The following is a 24,646-nucleotide window of genomic DNA, read 5'->3' as shown; positions in this document are numbered from 1 at the left end:
CCTCGCTATTAAAAATGTTTTGCAGTATCTACACATTTTCTATAGTTGTAAATGGGTTGACTTGAAGAGTATGAGTTTCCACTCGAAAACCTCTTATAATTTAGATAATATATATAGAAAAAGTACTAAACTCTTTTTCTAATTTAGGTTCACAAGATAAAGTCAACCTATGTGGATGGACTACTTTCATGCATGAAAAAGGTAAGAATGCAAAAAAGCTCCCCCTGTAAATTTGTGTATTTCTGTATAAGATGGTTTGAAATAATTCTGAAGTTTTTAAAATTATAATGTATTTTTATTAAAAATATAACCCTTATTTTTACTTATATGGAAATATTGATAACATAGTATATATAAGCTTTAGAGTAAAATTTCATTTTCACATCTTGACTTCTGCAACAACTTATCACAGGCTTTTATATTTGGATTTTTTTTTTTTTTACTTCACTAAAGGGATTTATTTCATCTACATGGAATCAGACAGGAACTGTGACTGGCAGACTTTCAGCCAAGCATCCTGTAAGTGAGTCTTTTAGAAGCCTTTTTCATTCAAAGAAAGTGTGGTGAAAATGCATTTCATTGTAAGCCATGTCCAATAGAGAGCTCCAGGTCAGCTAAATGGAAATATACACTCCATTTACATAATTTTGCTTCATGCTGTTTAATATGCATGAAAAATTCCAAACTAGTTTTCCTTTGGCTATCAGAGGGATCAAAGAACTAGTAATTGCAATATTGTATGTAGATGGGAGATAGGAACAAAATATATTGTTAAGTGGGTATTGCACTTTAGACAGAGATTACATTAAATAATATTGACAACTACTTTTAGAACAGAGTATAATATTCATTGCTTAGCTTTTAGGTTACAAAAGAGACAGAGATATTAGAAATCCTCAGTTCTAAGCCATGTAGCCTCTGGTTCCTGATATTGTTAGAGCAATTACTGAAGACTTTTGACCTGAGGTACAACCATTGTGCTCTGCAAGGACAGCAAATCACACCCACACCTTGTAACATAACCCTCCATGCCTTTAAAATCAATGCATAAGACAATACTTTTTCTTTGAATTTCTGTCTCATTAACTTTGTTTCATTTCAGTATCTTTATATTTATTCTATTTTTTTCTTTTCTTTTTAATTTTATACCATAATTCTTTACTCCTTGTGGCTAGAGCTGTAGATTGCCTAATCATGTCCATTATATAAACTCCTGTTTTCAGTTGTTCCTAATTCTCCAAAACTTTCATCTTTTTGGGTTGAAATTCTGAGGCCTGGTCTCTGGTTCAGGGTGACTTTTTTATTTAAAAGGCTTAGTAAAATTAATCTGTCATTTGTTTAGAATGCAGAGAGTGACTGGATTTGACTTTTGAGTCTGACATGTATTTGGTTTGTGACATCGGTCAAGTTATATAATCTCCCTTTCCCATTTGTGAAATGACAGTATTAAGGGGAGTTGGGATCTTTCTACTGAATAGGTCAGCCTGCCATTGAGCCAGTATCTGCATCCTTCTGGGGTTTGCACGTCTTAGGTCATGTCAACTTCACTGGGCCAATAAATGATATACCAAAAAATAAATATGTATCAGATCTTATCAATATGAATGTTTAAAATTAATTAAAATTTTGCTATCTGATTCTGACATTGTAGTGTACATGTACAGCCAAAAGGAGAAAAGGTTGAACCTGGTTAAATGTATTTAAAATAATGTGCCACAATTATTGCTAATAGCTTTGAGGAATGTAAAGATTAAAGGATGAGGGAACTAAGGCAGAAACCTAAAGAGAGATCAGCACTTAGCACATATATTTAAGATGTGCTAATTGTTCTTACTTTTCTTCTGCTAATGCAAGTGGGTGTGTATTTCATTTTACATTGAAACCTAACTGCTTTTCTAACTTAATTATGGATATCTTGAATTACTAAATCATATTAAATGTGATTACTTCTTATGACATTGATGGGACCACATAACTACCTAGATAGATGGAAACTTTCAAGAGACATTTATACAAAACAAATACCTTGGTTCTAATAGCACTGTCATGTCTTTTAATAAATAGAACTAATTTGATTTCTGTTCATGCCTTTTTTAAGGCAGGGAACATGTTTGCTTATAAGTGCACTGTGAATGTGAAGTTTTTAAAATGTTTTCAGTATGACTTCTCTAACATTACGAAGTATCTTGTGCATGTTTCTTGCACAGCACTGTATTTTTAGATATTTTCATTGTCAGCAATAGATACCCCCGCCAATTTATATGGTATGTTATGTGGCAAACAGTAGAAGGTTATGCATTTTTAACCTGAGCTCTTCAAAGTATATAAATGGAGGGACGGCAGGAGAAAATAGTGTTTTTACACTCTAGCATTCAAAATTATCTTAATTTTATGTTGATTTACATTTTACTTTTCATGATTTTGGTTTATAAATGTTTGTGAAAAAGCACGTATGTCTGACATACTGAAGTCAGACAAATGAACTAGCAGAATGTTAAAAGGTTCTTAGTTATTCTGTCTGTGACGCAGTATAGTTCAACTAAACATAACATTTTTCTTTTGTATTTCACAGTAAACTGATACTTGCATCATAGTATGTATTAACACTATGACCAGAATTTCCAGAAGGTCTGAGCACCCAGAAATGGGGTCAGAATTTCAAAAAACACTCTGCTGCCCTTTAGGCACCTAAATAACAGCCAGCACACTGCAACTCTTATTGAAAATATTGAAATGATGGTCCCAATTGTTGGTGCTGAGCACTTTTGAAAATCTAGCCAATATCTTCTCTCCTGATTCTAATAAACAAAACAAAATTTTTCCTATAGTTTCCATAAATATACAACTAAATATTTTTGCAATGATCATCAGCTTCTGTTTTCACCATTATACAAAAATATTGAAGGGACAACTATACAGGGTCTAATTTTGACCAGGATCTCACAGTGTGCTCCCTTATGTGAGGTTAGTCTTACTGTACTACCACCATGTTCTTATCAACTGTGCAAATTGTACCATTACTTATGCCTGCAAACTATGGGTTTAAAGAAGGCTGAGTTTTAAAAATCTGATCCATTTGTGTTTCCTGTGTTAAGAGTATAAGGCATAAAAGAAACTGATGGGCATTTTGTCTCTCATGTTCTCATCTCCCATCATGTGCATTCTTGAGATTATCACAAGACATTAGTCAGGACTGCACAGCATCTTTAATACTTCAACAAGGAACAGGGATACACTTCTTCATTTTTCAGGTCAAGTCTAGGATTCCAACCACCCCCTTTCCCCAAAAAAACCCAATACCCCACTAAAAAAGTAAGGAGTAACAATGTAATGAAGAATTTACTTGCCTGCATTGTCTCTTCCTACGGTTTGTGGTTGGTCAGACACACTGCCAGTTCGTGATGCTCCCATTCAGCCTAGTGACAGTACCAAAAGTGTTTACAAAGTTCATGGCAGTAGTCGCAGCCTACCTCAGATGTCAAGGTATCCAGATCTATCCCTATCTCGGTGACTGGCTCATCAAGGGCCTCTCCAAAGAGCAGGTGCTGTGCAGTGTCACGACGTTGTGAGTCACTTGTCAAGCTCTGGACCTGTTGATAAACGAACAAAAATCAACATTGGTCCCTCTTCAGAGGATAGAGTGCATAGGAGCTGTCCTCAACTCCATGCAGGCCAGAGCATTTTTACCACAGGCCAGGTTCAGGGCAATGTCAGATCTGATCTCCCAAGTCACCGCACACCCGCTTACCACAGCTCGGGTCTGCCTCAGACTCCTAGGACACGTGGCTGCATGCACCTATGTCATCCGGCACACAAGGCTGCGGCTAAGGCCCCTTCAAATGTGGCTGTCGTCAATCTATTCCCCAGCCAGTCACCCTTTGGACAGACTCTTCACGATCCTGCCCCAGGTACTCACCTCCCTCCAATGGTGGTCCAACCCAGATCCGGTGTTGGAAGGTGTTCCGTTTGCAATTCCACAGCCCACAGTATCTCTGATGTTGGATGAGTACGACCTCAGTTGGGGTGTGCACCTCAGTGCTCCCAAGACTCAGGCTATGATTGTGAGAGTTGTCTCTTCACATAAATGTGAGAGAGCTCAAGGCCAACTGCCTGGCTTGCGAGATATTCCTTCCCCATCTGTCTGATCGCGTGATGCAGGTGCTGACAGACAACACGGCCTCCATGTTCTATGTCAACAGACATGAGGGAGCCCGCCCATCAATCCTTTGTCAGGAAGCCCGTGGCCTGTAGGACTTCTGCATCCAGCATGCGATCTACCTGGAAGCCTCCCACCTCCCCAGTGTTCGGAACACACTGGCAGATTACCTCAGCAGGTCCTTCTCTCACCACAAGTGGTCCCTCCACTTGGAGGTCATCAGTATGCTCTTCCAGAGGTGGGGAGCTCCCCAAGTGGACCTGTTCATCACCAGGCAGAACAGAAAATGCCACCAGTTATGCTCTCTGCAAGGCCTTGACAGTGGCCCACTATCCAATGCCTTTCTCCTGTCGTGGGTGGACACTCTGATGTATGTCTTCCCGCCAATCCCTCTGATCAGCAGGGTCCTTTCCAAGATCAAGAAGGATAAGGCGAGGGTCATTATGATCTCCCCGGCCTGACCTCATCAGCATTGGTTCGTGACGCTCATCGACTTGGCCATAGAAACAACATGGCCTCTTCCCGACCACCAGACCTGCTCTCTCAGGATCACGGGTGGTTGCTGCACCCAAATCTCACCTCTCTCCACCTCGTGGTGTGGTTGCTCGGTGGCTGAACTCTGAGGAGCAGGCCTGCTCCAGTCCGGTGCAGCAGGTTCTTCTGGAAATCAGAAAGCCCTCCACTAGGGCTACCTACCTCACAAAGTGGAAGTGCTTCTCCTGCTAGGCATCAGAGTGGAATATCTTCCTGGTCAGCGTGTCTCTGCAATCCATCCTGGATTACCTCCTGCATTTAAAGCACCAAGACCTTGCCTTCTCATCGATCAAGGTGCACTTGATGGCCATATCGGCCTTCCACCCTCACATCCAAGGTAGATTGGTGTTCTCACATGAGCCTCCTGAAGGGCCTTGAGAGACTGTTTCCTCCAGTCCAGGATCCAGTTCCCCAATGGGATCTCAACCTGGTCCTTTCCATGCTCACTGGTCCTCCTTTCGAGCCTCTGGCCTCTTGCTCTCTCTCGCACCTCTCATGGAAGGTCGTATTCCTTGTAGTTATTACCTCGGCGAGGCAAGCCTCTGAGATTAAGGCTCTTACGTCAGAGCCCCTGTACATGGTGTTCTACAAGGATAAAGTCCAATGGCGTCCCCATCTTGCCTTCCTGCCAAAGATGGTGTTGCACTTCCATGTCAACCAGGACATCTTTCTCCCAATTTTCTGTCCAAAGCCCCACGCGTCCAACAAGGAAAGGCGTCTACACACCCTAGACATCCGGCATGCCCTGGCTTTCTACCTTGTGTGTACTAAGCCTTTCCGCAGATCGACTCACCTCTTCATTGCAGTGGCTGACAGAATGAAGGGCCTCCCAGTGTTGGCTCAGAGGATTTTGTACTGGATCACTACCTGCATCCGTACCTATTATGAATTGGCGTGAGTGGTGCCTCCACCATTAATAACTGCTCACTCCACAAGGGCTCAGACGTCATTGACCTCTTTTTCTGGCCCATGTCCCCAGCCAGGACATCTGTAGGGCCACGACATGGTCATTGGTGCACACCTTCATGACGCATTATGCCATCATCCAGCAAGCTAGGGTTGACGCTGGATTTGGCAGAGCTGTGTTGCAATTGACACGTCCATGAACTCCTACCTGCCTCTGAAGGTACTGCTTGGGAGTCACCTACAATGGAATGGACATGAGCAAACATTCAAAGAAGAAAAAATGGTTACTCACCTTTCGTAACTGTTGTTCTTTGAGATGTGTTGCTCATATCAATTCCATGACCCACCCTCCTTCCCTTCTGTTGGAGTTCCAGCAAGAAGGAAATGAGGGAGGGAGGGGGCCGGCAGCCCCCTTATACAGGTGCATACGTGCACCACTCCAGAGGGCACCAGAGCCAGTCCCCTATGGATACCACTGAGGGTAAAAACTTCAGGCACCGGTGCATGTGTCAAACACACACACCTACAATGAAATGGACATGAGCAACACATCTCGAAGAACAACAGTTACGAAAGGTGAGTAACTGTTTTTTCTTTTGTGTTACAGTAAGCTGAGCTGCTCTGATTCTTGCCCAGTGAATTGTGAGATAACTTGTCTGTCCCACTGGACACATGGATGGAATTTTGGGAAGGCATTGGAAGACTATCAGCACTCAAATGATTTAGTCTGTATCCTGAGTGTACGGCAGGTTACTTTCCAGAGTGAAAGTGGAAACCATGCTAATCCACACCCCCACCTATGCCAGCTAACCCATTTTGAAATCACCACTTAACTTGGGTGAGAAGCTTTTGTGTGTGGATGGGAGAAGGAACTAGGGACAGCACCTAAGTAAGAGCCAGAAACATCCCCTGTGTAATATGGTTGATATCCAGGCAGTGAAGAAATTTTAATGAGGCCATTGAGCTCAAAGATGGCATTTGCATGGCTAAACTCTGTATCCGAATTCACTCGGAGAGTAGAGATGTGATCCATCATGCCAACAATTATTTCCTTCCAAATGTCCACAAACACTGGTCTGGGAAATCAGCAGGAGAGATCTATCTTTCAGGAGCATTGTGGGGAAGGGTCACAGACTTTATAGCATAATATTAGTGAGTATCCATAATTCCTCATCTAGTGCTAATAACATACATTTCACAATGATATTAATCACCAATGTGTCACATATGATATGATACCTTATGTGACCCATTTTAGATACAGATTATGACAGTGTACATAGGGCTGGTCAAGCCAGCGGAAACTCACAGCTACATACCAGGTAGTCCCTTGCCATCTGGCAGGGAGGTTAAGCTTACACCTCCCCTCTTACAAAACTGTGGGAGGGTTAGCCACTGGCTGACCCAGAGGCAGCAGGTCAGAATCCTCTTTCCTGGTCAGGGCATCTGCCACCATATTTTCTTTCCCCTTTATATGGCAAATCCTGTTTTGTCCCCTTTGTCTGCTCACAGTATCAAAGACACAACATAAGAATAGCCATACTGGGTCAGACCAATGGTTCATCTAGCCCAGTGCCAGATGACAGACATAATATCCGTGTCCCAAGAATTTCACCTACACTGTTGTTACAAACATTTCAGTGATATCAATGACCAAACTATATATTACATGTCACCTTTTAAATAAATATCATGACACCAGCATGTGAGGTGTAGTGGGTATGTCAGAATTGACAAGAGTTGCTGAATACAGTGTTGTTGTAGCCATGTGAGTCCCAGGGTATTAGAGAGACAAGGTGGGTGAGTCAACATCTTTTATTGGGACAACTTCTGTTGGTGAGAGAGACACGCTTTGGAGCTACACAGACCTCTTCCTCAGGTTTGGGAAATGTACTCAAGAGTATCAAAGCTAAATACAAGATAGAGCAGATAGTTTAGCATAAGTAATTAACACATATTCTGAGGGACCATTCAAGGTGAAGTGGCCCATTAACATCCCTGTAGTTATAGGACAAAAATGGGGGTTAGGGGTTACAGATTGTTGTAATAAGCCATAAATCCAGGGTCTTTATTAAAACCATAATTTTTAGTGTCTAGCAAGGTTATGAATTCAACCTCCCATGCTCATCTTTTGAAAGTGTTGTGCAGTTTTCCTTTGAGGATGAGGACTGATAAGTCAGCTATAGAGTGATTGCTTTGTGAAAAGTGTTCACCCACAGGTGATAGGGTGTTTTTGTCTTTGATCATTTTCCAGTGTGAGTTCATTTGAGAGCATAGTGGTTGTCTAGTTTCACCCTCATAGTTGTTTGTTGGGGCATTTAATGCACTGGATTCAGGTACACTACATGTTGTGGTAGGCAAGTGTAGGATCCATGAATCTTAAAAGGTTTGTTGTGGGGGGCGTTGATCATTGTAGCAAGGGCCAGAGTTACACCTTATGAACCCCTAGGCACAGCATCTCAGCGCCCCCCCTCCCCGCCTACAGCTGACCTTCATGTTGCACACAGTTTTAGAGAGGTAAGGCGCCCCTAGAACGCCGGCGCCCCTACACACATGCCTACTGTGCTGTTTCTGGCAGCGTCTGGTGCCACTTTGAATTGGTGTCCTGGTCTGTGGGGAACTTGCTTCTGATGATGAGGTAGGAGTGATTAGATAGTTGTTTGAAGGCCAGAAGAGGAAAGATTTTTTTTTCAGGATGGGGTCCCCATCGAGTATGGGTTGGTTGTAGCTGTTTGACGATCCCCTGTATGGGTTCAAGTGTGGGGTGGTAGGTGGCAATTAGGGGTGTGTGGTCTTTATTGAAGCAAGTTCTCTTGGGGAATTTGGGTGGTCTGCTCCATGTTGCAATCTACTTCTCTGGTGGAGTGTCCTTGTTTGGTGATGATGGTTTTGAGTGTGTTTAAGGTGTATATCCCAGACTTTCTCCTCAGGGCGTATTCTGTGGTATCTGAGTGCCTGGCTGTAGATAACAGATTTCTTGGTTTGTTTTGGGGTGGGTACTAGATCTATGAAGGTAGGTGTGGTGATCCGTGGGTTTCTTGTATATAGATGTCTGTAGGGTTCCATAGTGAAGTAACCACCAGAGGAAAAAAAAATGATAAAAGGTTTAGAAAACATGACCCATGAGGACAGGTTAAAACCTGGGCATGTTTAGTCTTGAGAAGAGTGAAGGGGAGACCTTATAACAGTCTTCAAATGTGTTTAGGACCATTATAAAGAGAACAGTGATTAGTTGTTCTTTATGTCTATTGAAGATGGGACAAGAAGTAATCAGCTTAATATTCAGCAAGAGATATTTAGGTTAGATATTAGGAAAAACTGTCTGTCTATAAGGAATAGGTTACCAAGGGCAAAAACCTGTCAGGGATGGTCTAGGTATACTTGGCCTTGTTTCAGTGTGGGGCAGGAGATGGACTAGATGACCTCTCAAGGTCCCTTTTCAAGCCCTACATTTCTGTGATTCTGTGACTTTCTACTAGCCCGCCCCCCGGCAGCTCCACAACCCACAAATATTTCTTTTTGGCCTTGAGTGAACTAGACTTTACACTGAATAGATCAGCATGCTCGACAGTCAGTGCATGTGACTTTTTGTTGTTGGTTTTTTTGTTTTATGCAGTAGTGCTCACATTATTTCCCCTCCTCCCTCCATGACCCCATTTAGTTAAACTTTGTTTCTTCTATTTTTCCTCAATGCTGGTGTTTCTGGAATTTGATTTCTTCACCTCTATTATAAATATACAGTGCATAGCTGCTTCATTTCTCACTAGCAACAGAAAGTGATGTATAAATAATATAGCACATCTTGAAACAAGAGTGCATTTTGGAACTGTGATTTCTTTCTGTAGGCATTATAAATGTTTATTTACAACTGGATGACTGAATACATTTTGTATGTGTGAAAAGCTAAAAATAAAAAACACTTTAACTCTTCAGTTAAATTGCTTTATTACAGTACCATACCTTCCCTAGTTATCCTCATTTCATTCTGATGAAGATAATCTGTGTTTATTATAAATAGAGCTAATGAGGGTCCCTTTTCTGAGTATATTTTTATAGCTAAATAAATTCTTTTCTTGAATGAATACATATGTTAGAATCTTACCTTCCATTTCTTCATGCTGCTGTTTTTAGTTCTTTTGCTGCTATCTTCTTATTAAATGTGCTGACTACATTCCCAAATTAACAGTGAAATAAAAATTCACTTGCTATTATCTCAATCTGTCATAAGATATGACTTTCAGCCTAATAACATTTATAGCAAAAGCAAGTCATAACAGATGTTAGGAAGATTTCAGTATGGAATGGCATATTAATTGCAATAGGGATATACAAGTATTGTGCCTTGCCTTTTATTAAAATTATAGGAAAGCAACTATCATGTATCACTGTTGCAATGATTCTGTAAAGCAGATGCAGCTTTGATAACTACTCATGAAAGGTTGTATGATTAGTTTTTCCATGTTCCCTTGTTTTTTTCTTTTTTTCGTGTCTTCTCATGTTCAGGATGGAGAACATGGCAGTGTTCTGAAAATCTACAAATATATTTCAAATTATTTACTGTTTTGAACAAGGGGGATCCAGTGGACATAGTATACTTAGATTTCCAGAAAGCCTTTGACAAGGTCCCTCACCAAAGGCTTTTACGTAAATTAAGCTGTCATGGGATAAGAGGGGAGATCCTTTCATGGATTGAGAACTGGTTAAAAGACAGGGAACAAAGGGTAGGAATAAATGGTAAATTCTCAGAATGGAGAGGGGTAACTAGTGGTGTTCCCCAAGGGTCAGTCCTAGGACCAATCCTATTCAACTTATTCATAAATGATCTGGAGAAAGGGGTAAAAAGTGAGGTGGCAAAGTTTGCAGATGATACTAAACTGCTCAAGATAGTTAAGACCAAAGCAGACTGTGAAGAACTTCAAAAAGATCTCACAAAACTAAGTGATTGGGCAACAAAATGGCAAATGAAATTTAACGTGGCTAAATGTAAGGTAATGCACATTGGAAAAAAAAACCCCAACTATACATACAATATGATGGGGGCTAATTTAGCTACAACTAATCAGGAAAAAGATCTTGGAGTCATTGTGGATAGTTCTCTGAAGACATCCACGCAGTGTGCAGCGGCAGTCAAAAAAGCAAACAGGATGTTAGGAATCATTAAAAGGGGGATAGAGAATAAGATGGAGAATATCTTATTGCCCTTATATAAATCCATGGCATGCCCCCATCTTGAATACTGCATACAGATGTGGTCTCATCTCAAAAAAGATATACTGGCATTAGAAAAGGTTCAGAGAAGGCACCTAAAATGATTAGGGGTTTGGAATGGATCTAGGGTGACCAGACGTCCCGATTTTATCGGGACTGTCCCGATATTTGCTTCTTTGTCCCGCGTCCCGACTGATGTTTGGTCGGGACACTGGACAAACAAGAAATTTTGCCCTCCCGGAGGGACTCTCACCCCGGCTCCGCCCCCTCCTTCTCCCATTGGCTCCCTCCCCAAATTCCCACCCTGGCCCCGCCTCTTCCCCAACCACCCGGCATTCCTCCTCCCTCCCAGGCTTGCAGCTGCATGGCGGCGCAAGCCTGGAGGGAGGGGGTGGCGGCGGTGGCGCCTGGATCCTGGAGCTAGTGAGTCAGCTCCGGCACTGGGCGGGCAGGCAAAGAGGGGCTGGCGAGGGAGGGAGATGGGGGGGGCTCAGCTCTGAGCCCCCTGCCACGCCAGAGGGCTCCTGCCCGGCCCCCGGACCACTGCACACGAGGGCCCGAGGCCGGGAGCACAGCGCGGAGGCTGCTCCAGCCCTGCAGCCCGCGGGGCAGCGCGGTGGGGTCCGGGCAGGGGCAGCGTGGGGTGGGCAGCGTGGGCCCAGCGTGGGATGGGCGGCGTGGGGGCGGGGACCGAATCCCCGCTGCTGCCAGGGAGCCCCGCGCCTCTCCCTCCCGCTCTCGGCTGCGCTCCAGCGGCTGTGGCTCCTTCCCGGCGGGATGCACCTCCCGCCCCGGGCACATGCGGCATGCATCCAGCTGCCAGCGGGGAGCCCCGCGCCTCTCCCTCCCGCTCTCGGCTGTGTTCCAGCAGCTCCTTCCCAGTGGGGTGCCCGCCGGGAAGGAGCCGCTGGAACACAGCCGAGAGTGGGAGGGAGAGGCGCGGGGCTCCCCGCCAGCAGCGGGTCGCATGCCACATGTGCCTGGGGCGGGCCAGAGGGTGGGAGACCCCGCGGGGAGAGTAGCCCGCACGGCCAGGAAGGAGCTGCAGCCGCTGGAGTGCAGCGCAGCTGAGAGCGGGAGGGAGAGGCGCGGGGCTCTCCCGGCAACAGCAAGGATTCAGCCCCCGCCCCCGCGCTGCCCTGTGGGCTGGAGGAGCCTCCGCGCTACGCTCCCGGCCCCGGGCCCTCCGTGTGCAGTGAAACTTTTTTTTTTTTTTTTGCTTCCCCCTTACCTCCCCCCCACCCCCGCTTCCTGATATTTTATCTCTCTGATCTGGTCACCCTAAATGGATCCCATATGAGGAGAGATTAAAGAGGCTAGGACTTTTCAGCTTGGAAAAGAGGAGACTAAGTGGGGATATGATAGAGGTATATAAAATCATGAGTGATGTGGAGAAAGTGAATAAGGAAAAGTTATTTACTTGTTCCCATTATATAAGAACTGGGGGCCACCAAATGAAATTAATGGGCAGCAGGTTTAAAACAAATAAAAGGAAGCTCTTCTTCACGCAGCGCACAGTCAACTTGTGGAACTCCTTGCCTGAGGAGGCTGTGAAGGCTAGGACTATAACCGGGTTTAAAAGAGAACTACATACATTTATGGAGGTTAAGTGCATCAATGGCTATTAGCCAGGATGGGTAAGGAATGGTGTCCCTAGCCTCTGTTTGTCAGAGGGTGGAGATGGATGGCAGGAGAGAGATCACTTGATCATTACCTGTTAGATTCACTCCCTCTGGGGCACCTGGCTTTGGCCATTGTCGGTAGATAGGATACTCGGCTGGATGGACCTTTGGTCTGACCCAGTACGGCCATTCTTATGTTCTTATGTTAATAAAATCACATCTCCAAACAATGTTTCAGAACTAATGTAAATGAGTGAACAAGATGAAATTTAGCCAAGCATGCATACTGTTTGACAAGTGCATACTGTATGATTAAAAGATCCGGTGGTCCTTGCTAGGGAAGGTACCTGCTACAGGTTGCGTCTGCCCAGGGTACATATGCAATGAAAGATAATAGCATAAGAGTGTAGAAAATATTTGCCTTATGGTAGGGGTGTTATGTGCATTTGGAATTTTTGTAAATTTATAGCCAATTGATTTGCTGATTTTCATTTAGTGAAAGGAGAATTCTCACTTCCTTTTTCTCCCTCTCTTTATATTGTCTTTTGTCCCGTATGCATGAGCTAGTCATGTGGCTCCAGTGAGCACAGAAAAAAAGATGTCCTTAAGCACTGGGAATCCAAGTACAAACCCTTTTCAATCCAGATTAATGTGTCTATAGGCTCAGGAATCACAGAATTTTGCCTAGTGAATTTTGCAAGATCTGATCTATTGGAATTTGATAAAGAGTTTATTAGAGATGCCAATGTAAATGGCAAGTATGCCAAGGGTTCAGGGACACTGATGCCCAGATTTCTCTGATCGGAAAATATATGGTTTTGGAAGCTGATTTCCTCCTAGGGGACAATGTAAAACTCCTTGCATTAGGAAAATTTGAAGCCACTGTGCCTTTTAGCCTAAATAGAATTGGAGTGGGAAAGTTTAAAAGGTACTTCAAATATTAGTATACAGGATAGCATTCTGGTGGATATGTTAAATAGTAATAATAAAGGTTTTAATTAGGAACAGATGCACGATTTCTATGCTCTATTGGAAAGAGTTCTAGAATACTCAAGCTCCCCAGTTAGTATTTACTTAAATTTAGGCATTGAAATTCACCAGACAATGATTAATCCTTGATCTAAAGATATAAAATTTTTCTGTTGTCGCAGCTGCAGAAACCAGTAGGCTATGACTCTCTCTTCTTTTAAATTCTAAAAGTTCAAAGATACAGTGTACATTTGCACGATTATCTGAAAGAAAGAATACACTTTTTATGAAGATAAGAGTACTGTTATGCACAGCCTTCATGTAAATTAGACACACACGTTGCTTATCCAACATTAGTATTGTGAAATGGGCAAGTAATGTTACAGTATAGCCATTAAACTTTGTGCTGTACGTGCTTTAGTATGTCTTGATTAATTAAAAAAAAATTAGGCCTTTATTGGAAAACACCATGGAAAGTGGCACATAAGTGATGTTCATTTGAGGCATCTAGTTGGAAGGCTTCTTTTAACATTATCTAGAGTTAGCAAAAAACATTTTTCAGATAAGTATGCTGTGACATCAGCTTCACTAAAATAATGATAGATTGTCTTAACAGGAATGAGAAATTGGATTGACTTTGTCTAGGCATATTCTTAGACCTTTGGATCAAAGCAATTCAATGTCATATTTTTTAGCTGATACAAAACATCACTCAGATGTGCTGACATGTTGATAAAGAAAGTCAGGACACACATGCCATTTATTATAGTAGATCTCTGTTCTTTGTGTATCTCTTGCATTCAAAGCATATTTTAATTTTGGATCATGTTCCTTTTTATTTATTTGTCCCAATACTATGCAGTCACAAGATGACTATAATTGCATTAGTACTGACAAAAGGGTCTTGGACTTTTTTATGTACACGTTGTCAAGTTCTAATGTGTTTACAATTCTTTTTGCTGTTTTAAACTTTAAATGTATTTGAATGAAGGTTTTAGTGCTTGTGAAAGGAGCTGGATTTACATCCTTGGAGACTAAAATGCTCTATCCACCTTCTTTTATTGTTGTTTGTTTTTGTTTTAAAGTGAATCATAGAATCGTAGTAATTTAGGGCTGGCAGGGACCTCAAGAGGTCATCTAGTCCAGCCCCCACATGCTGAGGCAGGACCAGGTAAACCTTGACCATCCCTGACTGATGTTAGTCTAACCCAGGGGTCAGCAGCCTTTCAAAGAAGAGCCATTTTTTTGTTTTTGTCTTTGACCAAAATATTTAGAGAGCCGCATCATACACAAAGCTACTTGTAGAGTTAGAATTTATCAACTAATAACTTTAATATGTTCAATTATTATTACTACTCACCAATACTTTTAATGTGACTAGAATCTAGGTGCTTCAGCAAGGACTGTACCAGACTGCCCACAGCCTGGGTATGTAGCCACGGTGTTAAACCATGGTGGGTCCATGCCGCTGCATCTGCACTGATATCTTTAGTCAGGGTAGCTAGATTAAAGCTAGCAGAGCTGCAATCACGCTTCTGATTGCAATGTAGGCACACCCCCTGCGTTTGTACAGCACCTAGCACAATGGAGACCTGATCTCAATTGGGTCTATAATGTTACTGACATACAAATAAATTTGGACCCATCTCTCCTGCAAATACTTGCGTTCACATTTGGGTATGTTAAAATGCATTTGCTACAGGGCCTGCAGTGATGTGACAGTCCCTCAAGTGAGTCTCCGAATAAGGCCAGTATCCTGGCAGGAGGTCACAGTAATGTGATGTCACTGTACAATGTGTGTGCTCCCTTGGAGCTGAGTGGTCTCTGCCCTTCTGAATCACAGGGTGCCAGGAGCATTGTGTACCTGAAATGACACAATAACTACACCCATGCTGCAGTGGATTATGTTCTTATGAGAACCTCACCTTGGCTTTGTATCAGACTCCAAATCCCCTGCATGCAAACCTCTCACTCTTCTGCTGGATGCCAGTCTTCCTTGATTACAGAGCAGGGGATTGGAGAGTAGGACCGGGTGCAGGGTCTTAGTTTGGGTGCAGGAGGGGTTGGGGTGCGAGAGGGGGTGCGAGGTGCAGGCAGTGGCCAGGAGGCACTTACCACAGGCGGCTCCTGGCTGGTGGCACAGCAGGGCTCAGCAGCCAGGCTGCCTGCCTGCCCTGGCCCCATGCCACTCCCGAAAGTGGCTGGCTGCTGTCTCGTCTCTGTGTGCCTCTGGCGGAGGGTGGGGGGTGGGGTGAGGCAGCTCCACGCGCTGCGCCCGCCCCCAGCACCATCCTCACAGCTCCCATTGGCCGGTTCCCAAAGAGCTGGTTCAGCCAAAGAGCTGCATGTGGTTTTGGAATCACAGGTTGCCAACCCATGGTCTAACCTGTTCATAAAGAAACCCAGTGACAGGGATTCTACAATCTCTTTAGGTAACTTGTTCCAAAGCTTAACTATAGTTAGAAAGTTTTTCCTAATATCTAACTTGAATCTCCCTTGCTACAAACTAAACCAATTACTTCTTATCCTATCCTTGGTGAATATGAATAACAGCTGATCACCATTCACTTTATAACAGCCTTAAACATATTTGAAGACTGTCATTGGGTCATCCCCCCCCCCCCCCAGTCTTCTTTTCTCAAGACTAAATATGCCCAGTTTTTTAACCTTTCTTCATAAGTTAGGTTTTCTAAACCTTTTACCATTTTTGTTGCTCTCCTCTGTGCTCTCTCCAATTTGTCTACATCTTTCTTAAAGTGTAGCACCCAGAATTGGACCCACTACTCCGCAGCGAATGAGCATACTGACAAGAATTTAATGAAAATTTACATAATCAAAGCAATTGAACAAAAGAAGCATTGAGAATTCTATGGTAATTATAACCAAATTATTAAATATCAGAGGGGTAGCCGTGTTGCATCTGACGAAGTGGGTATTCACCCACGAAAGCTTATGCTCCAATACATCTGTTAGTCTATAAGGTGCCAGATTCACCCATGGCCTTTTGCTAATGCACATCCTGACGGATAGCTCCTCAGAGAAGTTTAGCCTTTTTTGAAGGGAGGTTTATAGTATTGTAAAGTACCTGTAAACCTTTTCTGTTCAGAGCGACACAGGTGACCAGCGTAGTCCCAGAGGTGAGCTAGTTTGACTGGTGAGTAGGTTTTGTTAAGGTAGCTGGGGATGTGCTGCTTCACGTTGTTTCCTAGACCAATGGTTTCCAACCTGAGGGTCCGCAAACAGTCTAAGATTTCCATAGGGGTCTGCACCTCCATTTGAAATTTTTGGGGGGTCTGCAAATCAAAAAAGGTTGAAAACCACTGTCTTAGATATCCTCAGCTGGTGGTGCTACTTTGGTGCCTCTGGTGCAAACTAAAACTGCCCACTCAGCCCCTTGTGGAAATCCTACTTGGTGGTACTACCACTTGCCCTCTCCCAAGTGAATGCCCCTAGAGCACAGCAGCAGAGGTTGGTATAGGCAAGTGCAGTTTGCATCTTGTTATGTCAACAGGGATGATTTTGGATTTGTAAATGCCTTTGAAATTATATTGCAAACATCTATAATGTGGCATAATAGAATTTCATTAATATCTTCCCTTTGAGGGCCTGGATCTTTTCAGTCTGAAAACTGATGAGATACTTCACTCATTGAAAGATTCCTGTGCCATACTCTGGTCTCTTGGGGTTTATGCTTTGGATTCTAAGAGAAAGCAGGGCCTTCTCACTTGCTTCAAATAGAGACCATTACCTGATTCCTTTTTCCATCAAAAAATCTTGGCGCCCCCATGAAAGAGGCATTGCTTGCAGAAATGGAGACCTTCTGCCTGGGCTACTATTTTGTCCCGCTCTGCACCTGCTTCCAAACAACCATTTTGATGGGTTGGTCAGGAGTTGCACTATGACCAGTCTAAAGGTTAATAGGTTTGTAACCCTTCTGCCAGTCAGAGTTGGCAGCAAAAAGGGCCGGGTTCAGGATCTTTGAACCCAAAGGAAGCTTATTGCACTTATCTATAAAAACGTTTTTTTGGTAGCAATTACATCTGCTAGAAAAATTGGAGAGGTACAGGCTCTCATGGAAGTATGGCAAGAGACCACCCTGGCTTAACCAGCAGATCTTCAATGATCTAAAACTCAAAGAAGAGTCCTACCAAAAGTGGAAACTCAGTCAAAATACAAAGGATGAATATAAACAAATAACACAAGTATGTAGGGACAAAATTAGAAAAGCCAAGGCACAAAACGAGATCAAACTAGCTAAGGACATAAAAGGAAACAAGAAAAAATTCTACAAATACATTAGAAGCAAGAGGAAGACCAAGGACAGAGTAGGCACATTACTCAATGAGGGGCGAAAGACAATAACAGAAAATGTGGAAATGGCAGAGGTGCTTAATAACTTCTTTGTTTTGGTTTTCACCAAGAAGGTTGGTGGTGATTGGACGTCTAATATAGTGGATGCCAGTGAAAATGAGGTAGGATCAGAGTCTAAATTAGGGAAAGAACAAGTCAAAAATTACCTAGACATGTTAGATGTCTTCAAATCACCAGGGCCTGACGAAATGCATCCTAGAATACTCAAGGAGCTGATTGAGGAGATATCTGAGCCATTAGTAATTCTTTGAAAAGTCATGGAATACGGGAGAGAGTCCACAAGGCTGGAAAAGGGCAAATATGGTGTCCATCTATAAAAAGGAAAATAAGGACAACCTGGGGAATTACAGACCAGTCAGTTTAACTTCTGTATCTGGAAAGATAATGGAGCAAATAATTAAGCAATCAATTTGCAAACACCTAGAAGATAATAAGATGATAAGTAACAGTCAGCATGGATTTGTCAAGAACAAATCATGTCAAACCAACCTGAGAGCTTTCTTTGTCAGGTAACAAGCCTTGTGGATAGGGGGGAAGTGGTAGATATGGTATATCTGAACTTTAGTAAGGCTTTTGATACTGTCTCACATGACCTTCTCATAAACAAACTAGGGAAATACAACCTAGATGTAACTACCATAAGGTGGGTGCATAACTGGTTAGAAAATCATTTCCAGAGAGTAGTTATCAGTGGTTCACAGTCATGCTGGAAAGGCATAATGAGTGGGGTCCCGCGGGGATCAGTTCTGGGTCCGGTTCTGTTCAGTATCTTCCTCAATTATTTAAATATTGGCATAGAGAGTACACTTATAAAGTTTGTGGACGATACCAAGCAGGGCGGGGTTGCAAGTGCTTTGAAGGATAGGATTAAAATTCAAAATGAGCTGGACAAACTGGAGAAATGGTCTGAAGTAAAGAGGATGAAATTCAATAAGGACAGATACAAAGTAGTCCATTTAGGAAGGAACAATCAATCAGTTGCACACATACAAAACGGGAAATGACTGCCTCGGAAGGAGTACTGCGGAAAGGGATCTGGGGGTCATACTGGCTCACAAGCTAAATATTAGTAAACGGTGTAACGCTGTTGCAAAAAAAGCAAACATCATTCTGGGATGTATTAGTGGAGTGTTGTAAGCAAGACACGAGAAGTAATTCTTCAGCTCTGTTCCACGCTGATTTAGGCCTCAGCTGGAGTATTGTGTCCCATTCTGGGTGCCACATTTCAGGAAAGATGTGGACAAATTGGAGAAAGTCCAGAGAATAGCAACAAAAATGGATAAAAGGTCTAGAAAACATGACTTATGAGGGGAGATTGAAAAAAATGGGTTTGTTTAGTCTGGAGAAGGAAGACAGAGATGGGAGATGACAGTTTTCAAGTACATAAAAGGTTGTTACAAGGAGGAGGGAGAAAAATTGTTCTTAATATCTCAGGATAGGACAAGAAGCAATGGGTTTAAATTGCAGCCAGCCCAGTTTAGGTTGGACATTAGGAAAAACTTCCTAACTGTGAGAGTGGTTAAGCACTGGAATAAATTGCCCAGGGAGGTTGTGGAATCTCCATCATTGGGGATTTTTAAGAGCAGGTTGGACAAACACCTGTCAGGGATCGTCTAGATAATACTTAGTCCTGCAGGGGACTGGACTAGATGACCTCTCGAGGTCCCTTCCAGTTCTATGATTCTATGTACAGCCCAGGCAAACACTACTGGCCAAATTACTCTGATTTTGAGCATATGGAGTATATGTGTACCATAAGTGGAATATATATTTACAGTACAACTCAAAGCACTCCACTTACTGAAAGATTAGTAACTTTTCTTTTTTATTGTGAAATAGGAAAAGATGAACTAAAAAGTTTTAAAATTTGTTTTAATAAATTAACGTACAGGGTATGTGAACAAGACAAAGATGTAATTGTAGACTTACAAATAAATGTGCAGAGCTATTAAAATAAGAATTGAAAATCAATTGCTGCATATCTGCAAAGACCTGAGTTTAGGATTCTGTGTTTCTGACCCGTTGACAACATCACAGTGAAGGCTACAATTCAGTAAGGCACAAGCAAATTTTAGATTCAAATGTGTGATTAGTTCCATTGACTTCAATAGAAGTCATGGACATGGAAGTTACATAAGTAAAACTTATAACTTAGTGTTATTTAAACTGTAGGGACAATACTTACAGATTACTGGAAAGCAAACTAGCCATATTTTGATTGGATTCAAATGTTGTTTTTTCCAACCTTTTTAACAGAATTCATAAGTAATTCAGCAACACTTAAAGTTGTAAAAATTATTATAGTTATGTTTCAAAAATAGAAAGGTACAGGTCTGTCGCATCTTACGCGCATTTAACATGCGTGATTTCAACTTTACGCGGTCGGCAAAAACAAAAAAAAGAGAAAAATAACAATTTTAATATTGTACCTGTAGTGCGGGCGATTCCGCCCGCCATTCAACTCAATGTAATTTTGACTATAAGTGGTTTTCGCTTTACGCGCTAACCGCGGAACGGAACCCCTGTGTATGATGAGACTTGCCTGTATATGGCATATGTTGCCAACAAAAAATATCATTGACACGGCATATAAATGTCCAGGGATTTTTGATCAGGAAAAAAACCACAACCAAAACTCCACTAAATTATATACTGGCCTAATACATGTTGTTTTCTTATGAACTTAGTAAAATTAAACAGACTAAGAAAGTAGCTGTCTAATTTTGGGAGTGGGAGGGTTACTAAAAAAAAATCTGATTTATAATAGCAATTGAACTTCAAGGTTATATGGAATCAAACTATAGCATACTGAAGCTTCCAGTCAGTGAACACAGATTAATGTGGTCTGCTCTCTCTGGTGAAAACCTATTAACAAAAGTGATTTTCTCTACATTATATAAATCTAATGCCATACCATAGGGTAATATCATGTAAGACAGCATCATGCAAAGGGAGCCAAAATCCCTCCAGTGATGATAATTTAAACACATACAATATAAACAAGTTGGGATTGTTGAATTTAAACAAACTGTTTAGCACAAAAAAAAAATCACAAATAAAATTCCAGGAGTAGAAAGTATTGTTACATATAAATACCCCTTGCTTTTTTTCCTATGATTTCCCACATGGCTTTGTTCCTAGAATTATTAGATAGAAATAGTGCCTAATAAATATGAGCACTTCTTGGTTATGATACATCATTGTGGAGTATAGTACTATTCTAAAGTACCACCAGCTATTCTAAAGCACCAGGTAATCTGTAGGTAAATTAACCAGGAGCTGTGAGGTAAGCATCTTTTTAAGGCTGACTACAGGCATGTAGCAAGTGTTTCAGCCAAGCTTTCTTGCCATAGTGGGAAGATCCTTTGGGTTAGAGGAACTCAAATGTGTTCTGACAGCTGTTTTTAATGTCTGCATGATCAGTTGAGAAGTCAAATAGGATTAGCCTTCTTTGCAACCCGAATGGTTTTAGTACCAGAGACGTTTTTTTGTTCATTCCCTGCACTGACTATTTGTGACCTTTATAGAGAGTTCACAAGAGAGAAAAGCTCCTTGAGCCCTCCTCCGCTACAATGCACACCCATAAAAGGGCTATGGACAGTCTGCCCCTTTATTAGAGGGTTCTGAGTAAGTGGAAAGAACTGGAATGTTTGGTGAGACAAGAGAGCATATGAGTAGTCCCTACAGTCACTATTTTCCAGAACATTCAGACTTCACTGAAGGTACTTGCATACCTCAGAAGTGTAAATATGTACAGGTGTTCAGTTCAAATAACCATAGTTAGTGGTAAGTAACCTTTATTCATTCCCTCAGTGAAACACCTATAATCACCTCTGAGTATCTCACCTCATTTACCCAAAATGCTTATGGCTATGTGAACTTTCTTTAGTATATTTGTATTCCTTTAGTACTGGAAAAGATAATACAAGGTTGATCTAAGCTATTTCCTTTTAAATCTGGAGAAATATTACTTAGAAGAAATGAAGATGAGTTTTCTTTACCTGTGAACCTATTGCCTGTAAATCTTACATCCTGATTCTTATGTGCCGGCGCTCGGAGGGGGGCAGGGCTTTGGGCAGTGCTCGGGAGGGCGGGGGCTTGGCGCCACGCTGGGGGGGGGGCGGGGGCTGGCGCAGCATGGTGCTCGGAGGGGAGCGGGGCTTGGCGCTCAGAGGGGGGAGGGGGTTGGCGCGGCGCTCAGAGGGAGGGCGGGGGCTGGCGTGGCACGGCCCTCGAAGGGGGGCTGGGGCTTAGCGTGGTGCTCGGGGGGGGCAGGGGCTGGCGCGGCATGGCGCTCGGAGGAGGGCGGGGGCTTGGAGTGGCGCTAGGGGGACAGGGGTTGGTGCGGCGCTCAAAGGGGGGCTGGGGCTCGGCGCGGCGCTCGGAGTGGGGGCGGGGGCTGGTGCGGCACAGTGCTCAGAGGTGAGCGGGGGCTTGGCGTGGTGCTGGGGGGTCGGGGGCTGGCGCAGCACGGCGCTTGGAGGGAAGCATGGGGCTTGGTACTCGGAGGGGGGACGGGGGCTTGGCGCTCGGAGGGGGGCCGTGGGCTTGGCACGGCGCTCGGAGAGGGGTGGGGGCTTCAGGCAGCGGGGCTTTGGGCGGCGTGGTGCTCGGGGGCAGGGATTTCGGCGGCGCTGGGGGGGTTTGGCTGTGCGGCACTCGCGAGGGAGGTACAGCAGCCTGGCGTTCGCAGTGGGGGGGGGGCAGCACTCTTCTTTTTTGCCTGGGGCAGCAAAAAAGTTAGAGCTGGCCCTGCATTGAATCATACAATCATAGAATATCAGGGTTAGAAGGGACCTCAGGAGGTCATCTAGTGCAACCCCGTGCTCAAAGCAGGACCAATTCCCAACTAAATCATCCTAGCCAGGGCTTTGTCAAGCCTGACCTTAAAAACCTCTAAGGAAGGAGATTCCACCACCTCCTTAGGTAACCCATTCCAGTGCTTCACCACCCTCCTAGTGAAAAAGTTTTTCCTAATATCCAACCTAAACCTCCTCCACTGCAACTTGAGACCATTACTCTTTGTTCTGTCATCTGCTACCACTGAGAACAGTCTAGATCCATCCTCTTTGGAACCCCCTTTCAGGTAGTTTAAACCAGCTGTCAAATCCCCCCCTCATTCTTCTCTTCTGCAGACTAAACAATCCCAGTTCTCTCAGCCTCTCCTCATAAGTCATGTGCTCCAGCCCCCTAATCATTTTTGTTGCTCTCTGCTGGACTGTTTCCAATTTTTCCACATCCTTCTTGTAGTGTGGGGCCCAAAACTGGACACAGTACTCCAGATGAGGCCTCACCAATGTCAAATAGAGGGGAGTGATCACATCCCTTGATCTGCTGGCAATGCCCCTATTTATACAGCCCCAAATGCCGTTAGCCTTCTTGGCAACCAGGGCACACTGTTGACTCTCATCCAGCTTCTCATCCACTGTAACCCCTAGGTCTTTTTCTGCAGAACTGCTGCCTAGCCACTCGGTCCCTAGTCTGTAGCACTGCATGGGATTCTTTCGTCCTAAGTGCAGGACTCTGCACTTGTCCTTGTTGAATCTCATCAGATTTCTTTTGGGCCAATCCTCATGGTACCACAGGGTCATGGTACCCTGCATGAGAAGTACCAAATTAATATACTACAAGTAGGATTTAAATAGTGTTTATAGTCTAGAGGGATGTTTTGTTGCCTGTTTTGTTGATTGACAACCCTTTCATACTGCAATACATTTGAAGGCTTGACAATCTATATTTGAAAGCGAGGATGAGCTGGAAAATTTTGAAATCAGAACTTTGTAAATGCTGCACATAGCACATACATGAGAAAACAAAAATCTAATGTCTACTATTAAAGTGTGGATTGCTACCTTTATTGTAATGAATCTAGAAAAAAGAAGAAGGATGAAGTGAGAATTCTTTTTCAGGAACTATCAGAAGATTTTATACTCATCCCAGTTCATTCTGTCTGCAAAACACATCTACAGCCATCTGATTTTCAGCGTGATAAGTATCATTATATAATCATCTATTAGAGAAGAAACATTGTATCATGAAGTCAGGGACCTATTAATGGACTAGTAATCAGGGCTTAAACTAGAAAAAAGTGATGATGTGTTTACTGTTCTAAACACTAAGGCTGGGACTGGTTGAAAAGTTCTCTTCTTCTATCCTTAAGGAATGCAATTACCCCATCTAAATGTTTAAAATCATTTTTTTCTATTTTTCATTTTTCTAATCCTTTTCAATTGTCCAATATTTTTTCCATTTTTCAAAATTTAAAAGCATTTTCTCAGCATTAAATTTTTTTTGCAGCTTTTAGAAATAGCCTGTGTTGCTGAGACTACATTGCATCCTCCAGAAGCCACTTCAGCTTGTCGGAAACAGTAAGGAAAAATGGTTCATGTTCTGGTTGTGTACTTGAAAGTAAACTGTGACTTTTCCTCAAATCTTAGGGCAGTTTCACTTCTTGTTCCATCTTACTCAAAATCTGTGATACCTTTTGAGATGAGCTACTAATAGTGCCGAGTCTTTTTCCTCCATGACTGCAACTACATCAGAAAAATCTGAACCTGTAATTTTCTACCAAGAGTAACAATGGAGGAGACTAGCGCAGGGACTAGGGTTGTGAGGGGTGCTGCAGCACCCCTAGGTTTTAGCTGGGGATCCGCTGTCAGCTCGCTGGCCCCTGGCTGCCCCCAGCTGCTGGCTTTGCGGGGGCATGGACAGGGGTAACAGGGCTGGCTTTCAGCAACCCCTTATTCGAAGTGTTCCTGCACCACTGCGTCAAAGCAAAATGCAGATATAACCTGATTCATGGTAGACAGAAGAGTATGGCTTGTCCATCCTTTTCTACGTCTACTGACAGTATGAAACTTGTGCTTCCCAGTGATATATT

The 24,646-nt window shown here is 43.1% G+C and overlaps 1 protein-coding gene across 1 annotated transcript in view; it reads left to right on the top strand.

Moving 5' to 3' along the window:
• POLN (DNA polymerase nu) overlaps window positions 1–24,646 on the top strand; it is a 230,118-nt gene that overhangs the window by 103,523 nt on the left and 101,949 nt on the right. Inside the window, exons 16-17 of the mRNA XM_054029682.1 lie at window positions 148–201; window positions 454–519. Of these exons, the coding sequence (XP_053885657.1) occupies window positions 148–201; window positions 454–519 (120 nt within the window). The remainder of the gene's footprint in view (window positions 1–147; window positions 202–453; window positions 520–24,646) is intronic.

Source organism: Malaclemys terrapin, chromosome 5 (assembly GCF_027887155.1).
Source record: "Malaclemys terrapin pileata isolate rMalTer1 chromosome 5, rMalTer1.hap1, whole genome shotgun sequence".
Lineage (NCBI taxonomy): Eukaryota > Metazoa > Chordata > Testudines > Emydidae > Malaclemys > Malaclemys terrapin.
The sequence above is the reverse complement of the archived record's forward strand: the minus strand, read 5'-3'. Positions and strand labels throughout refer to the sequence as shown.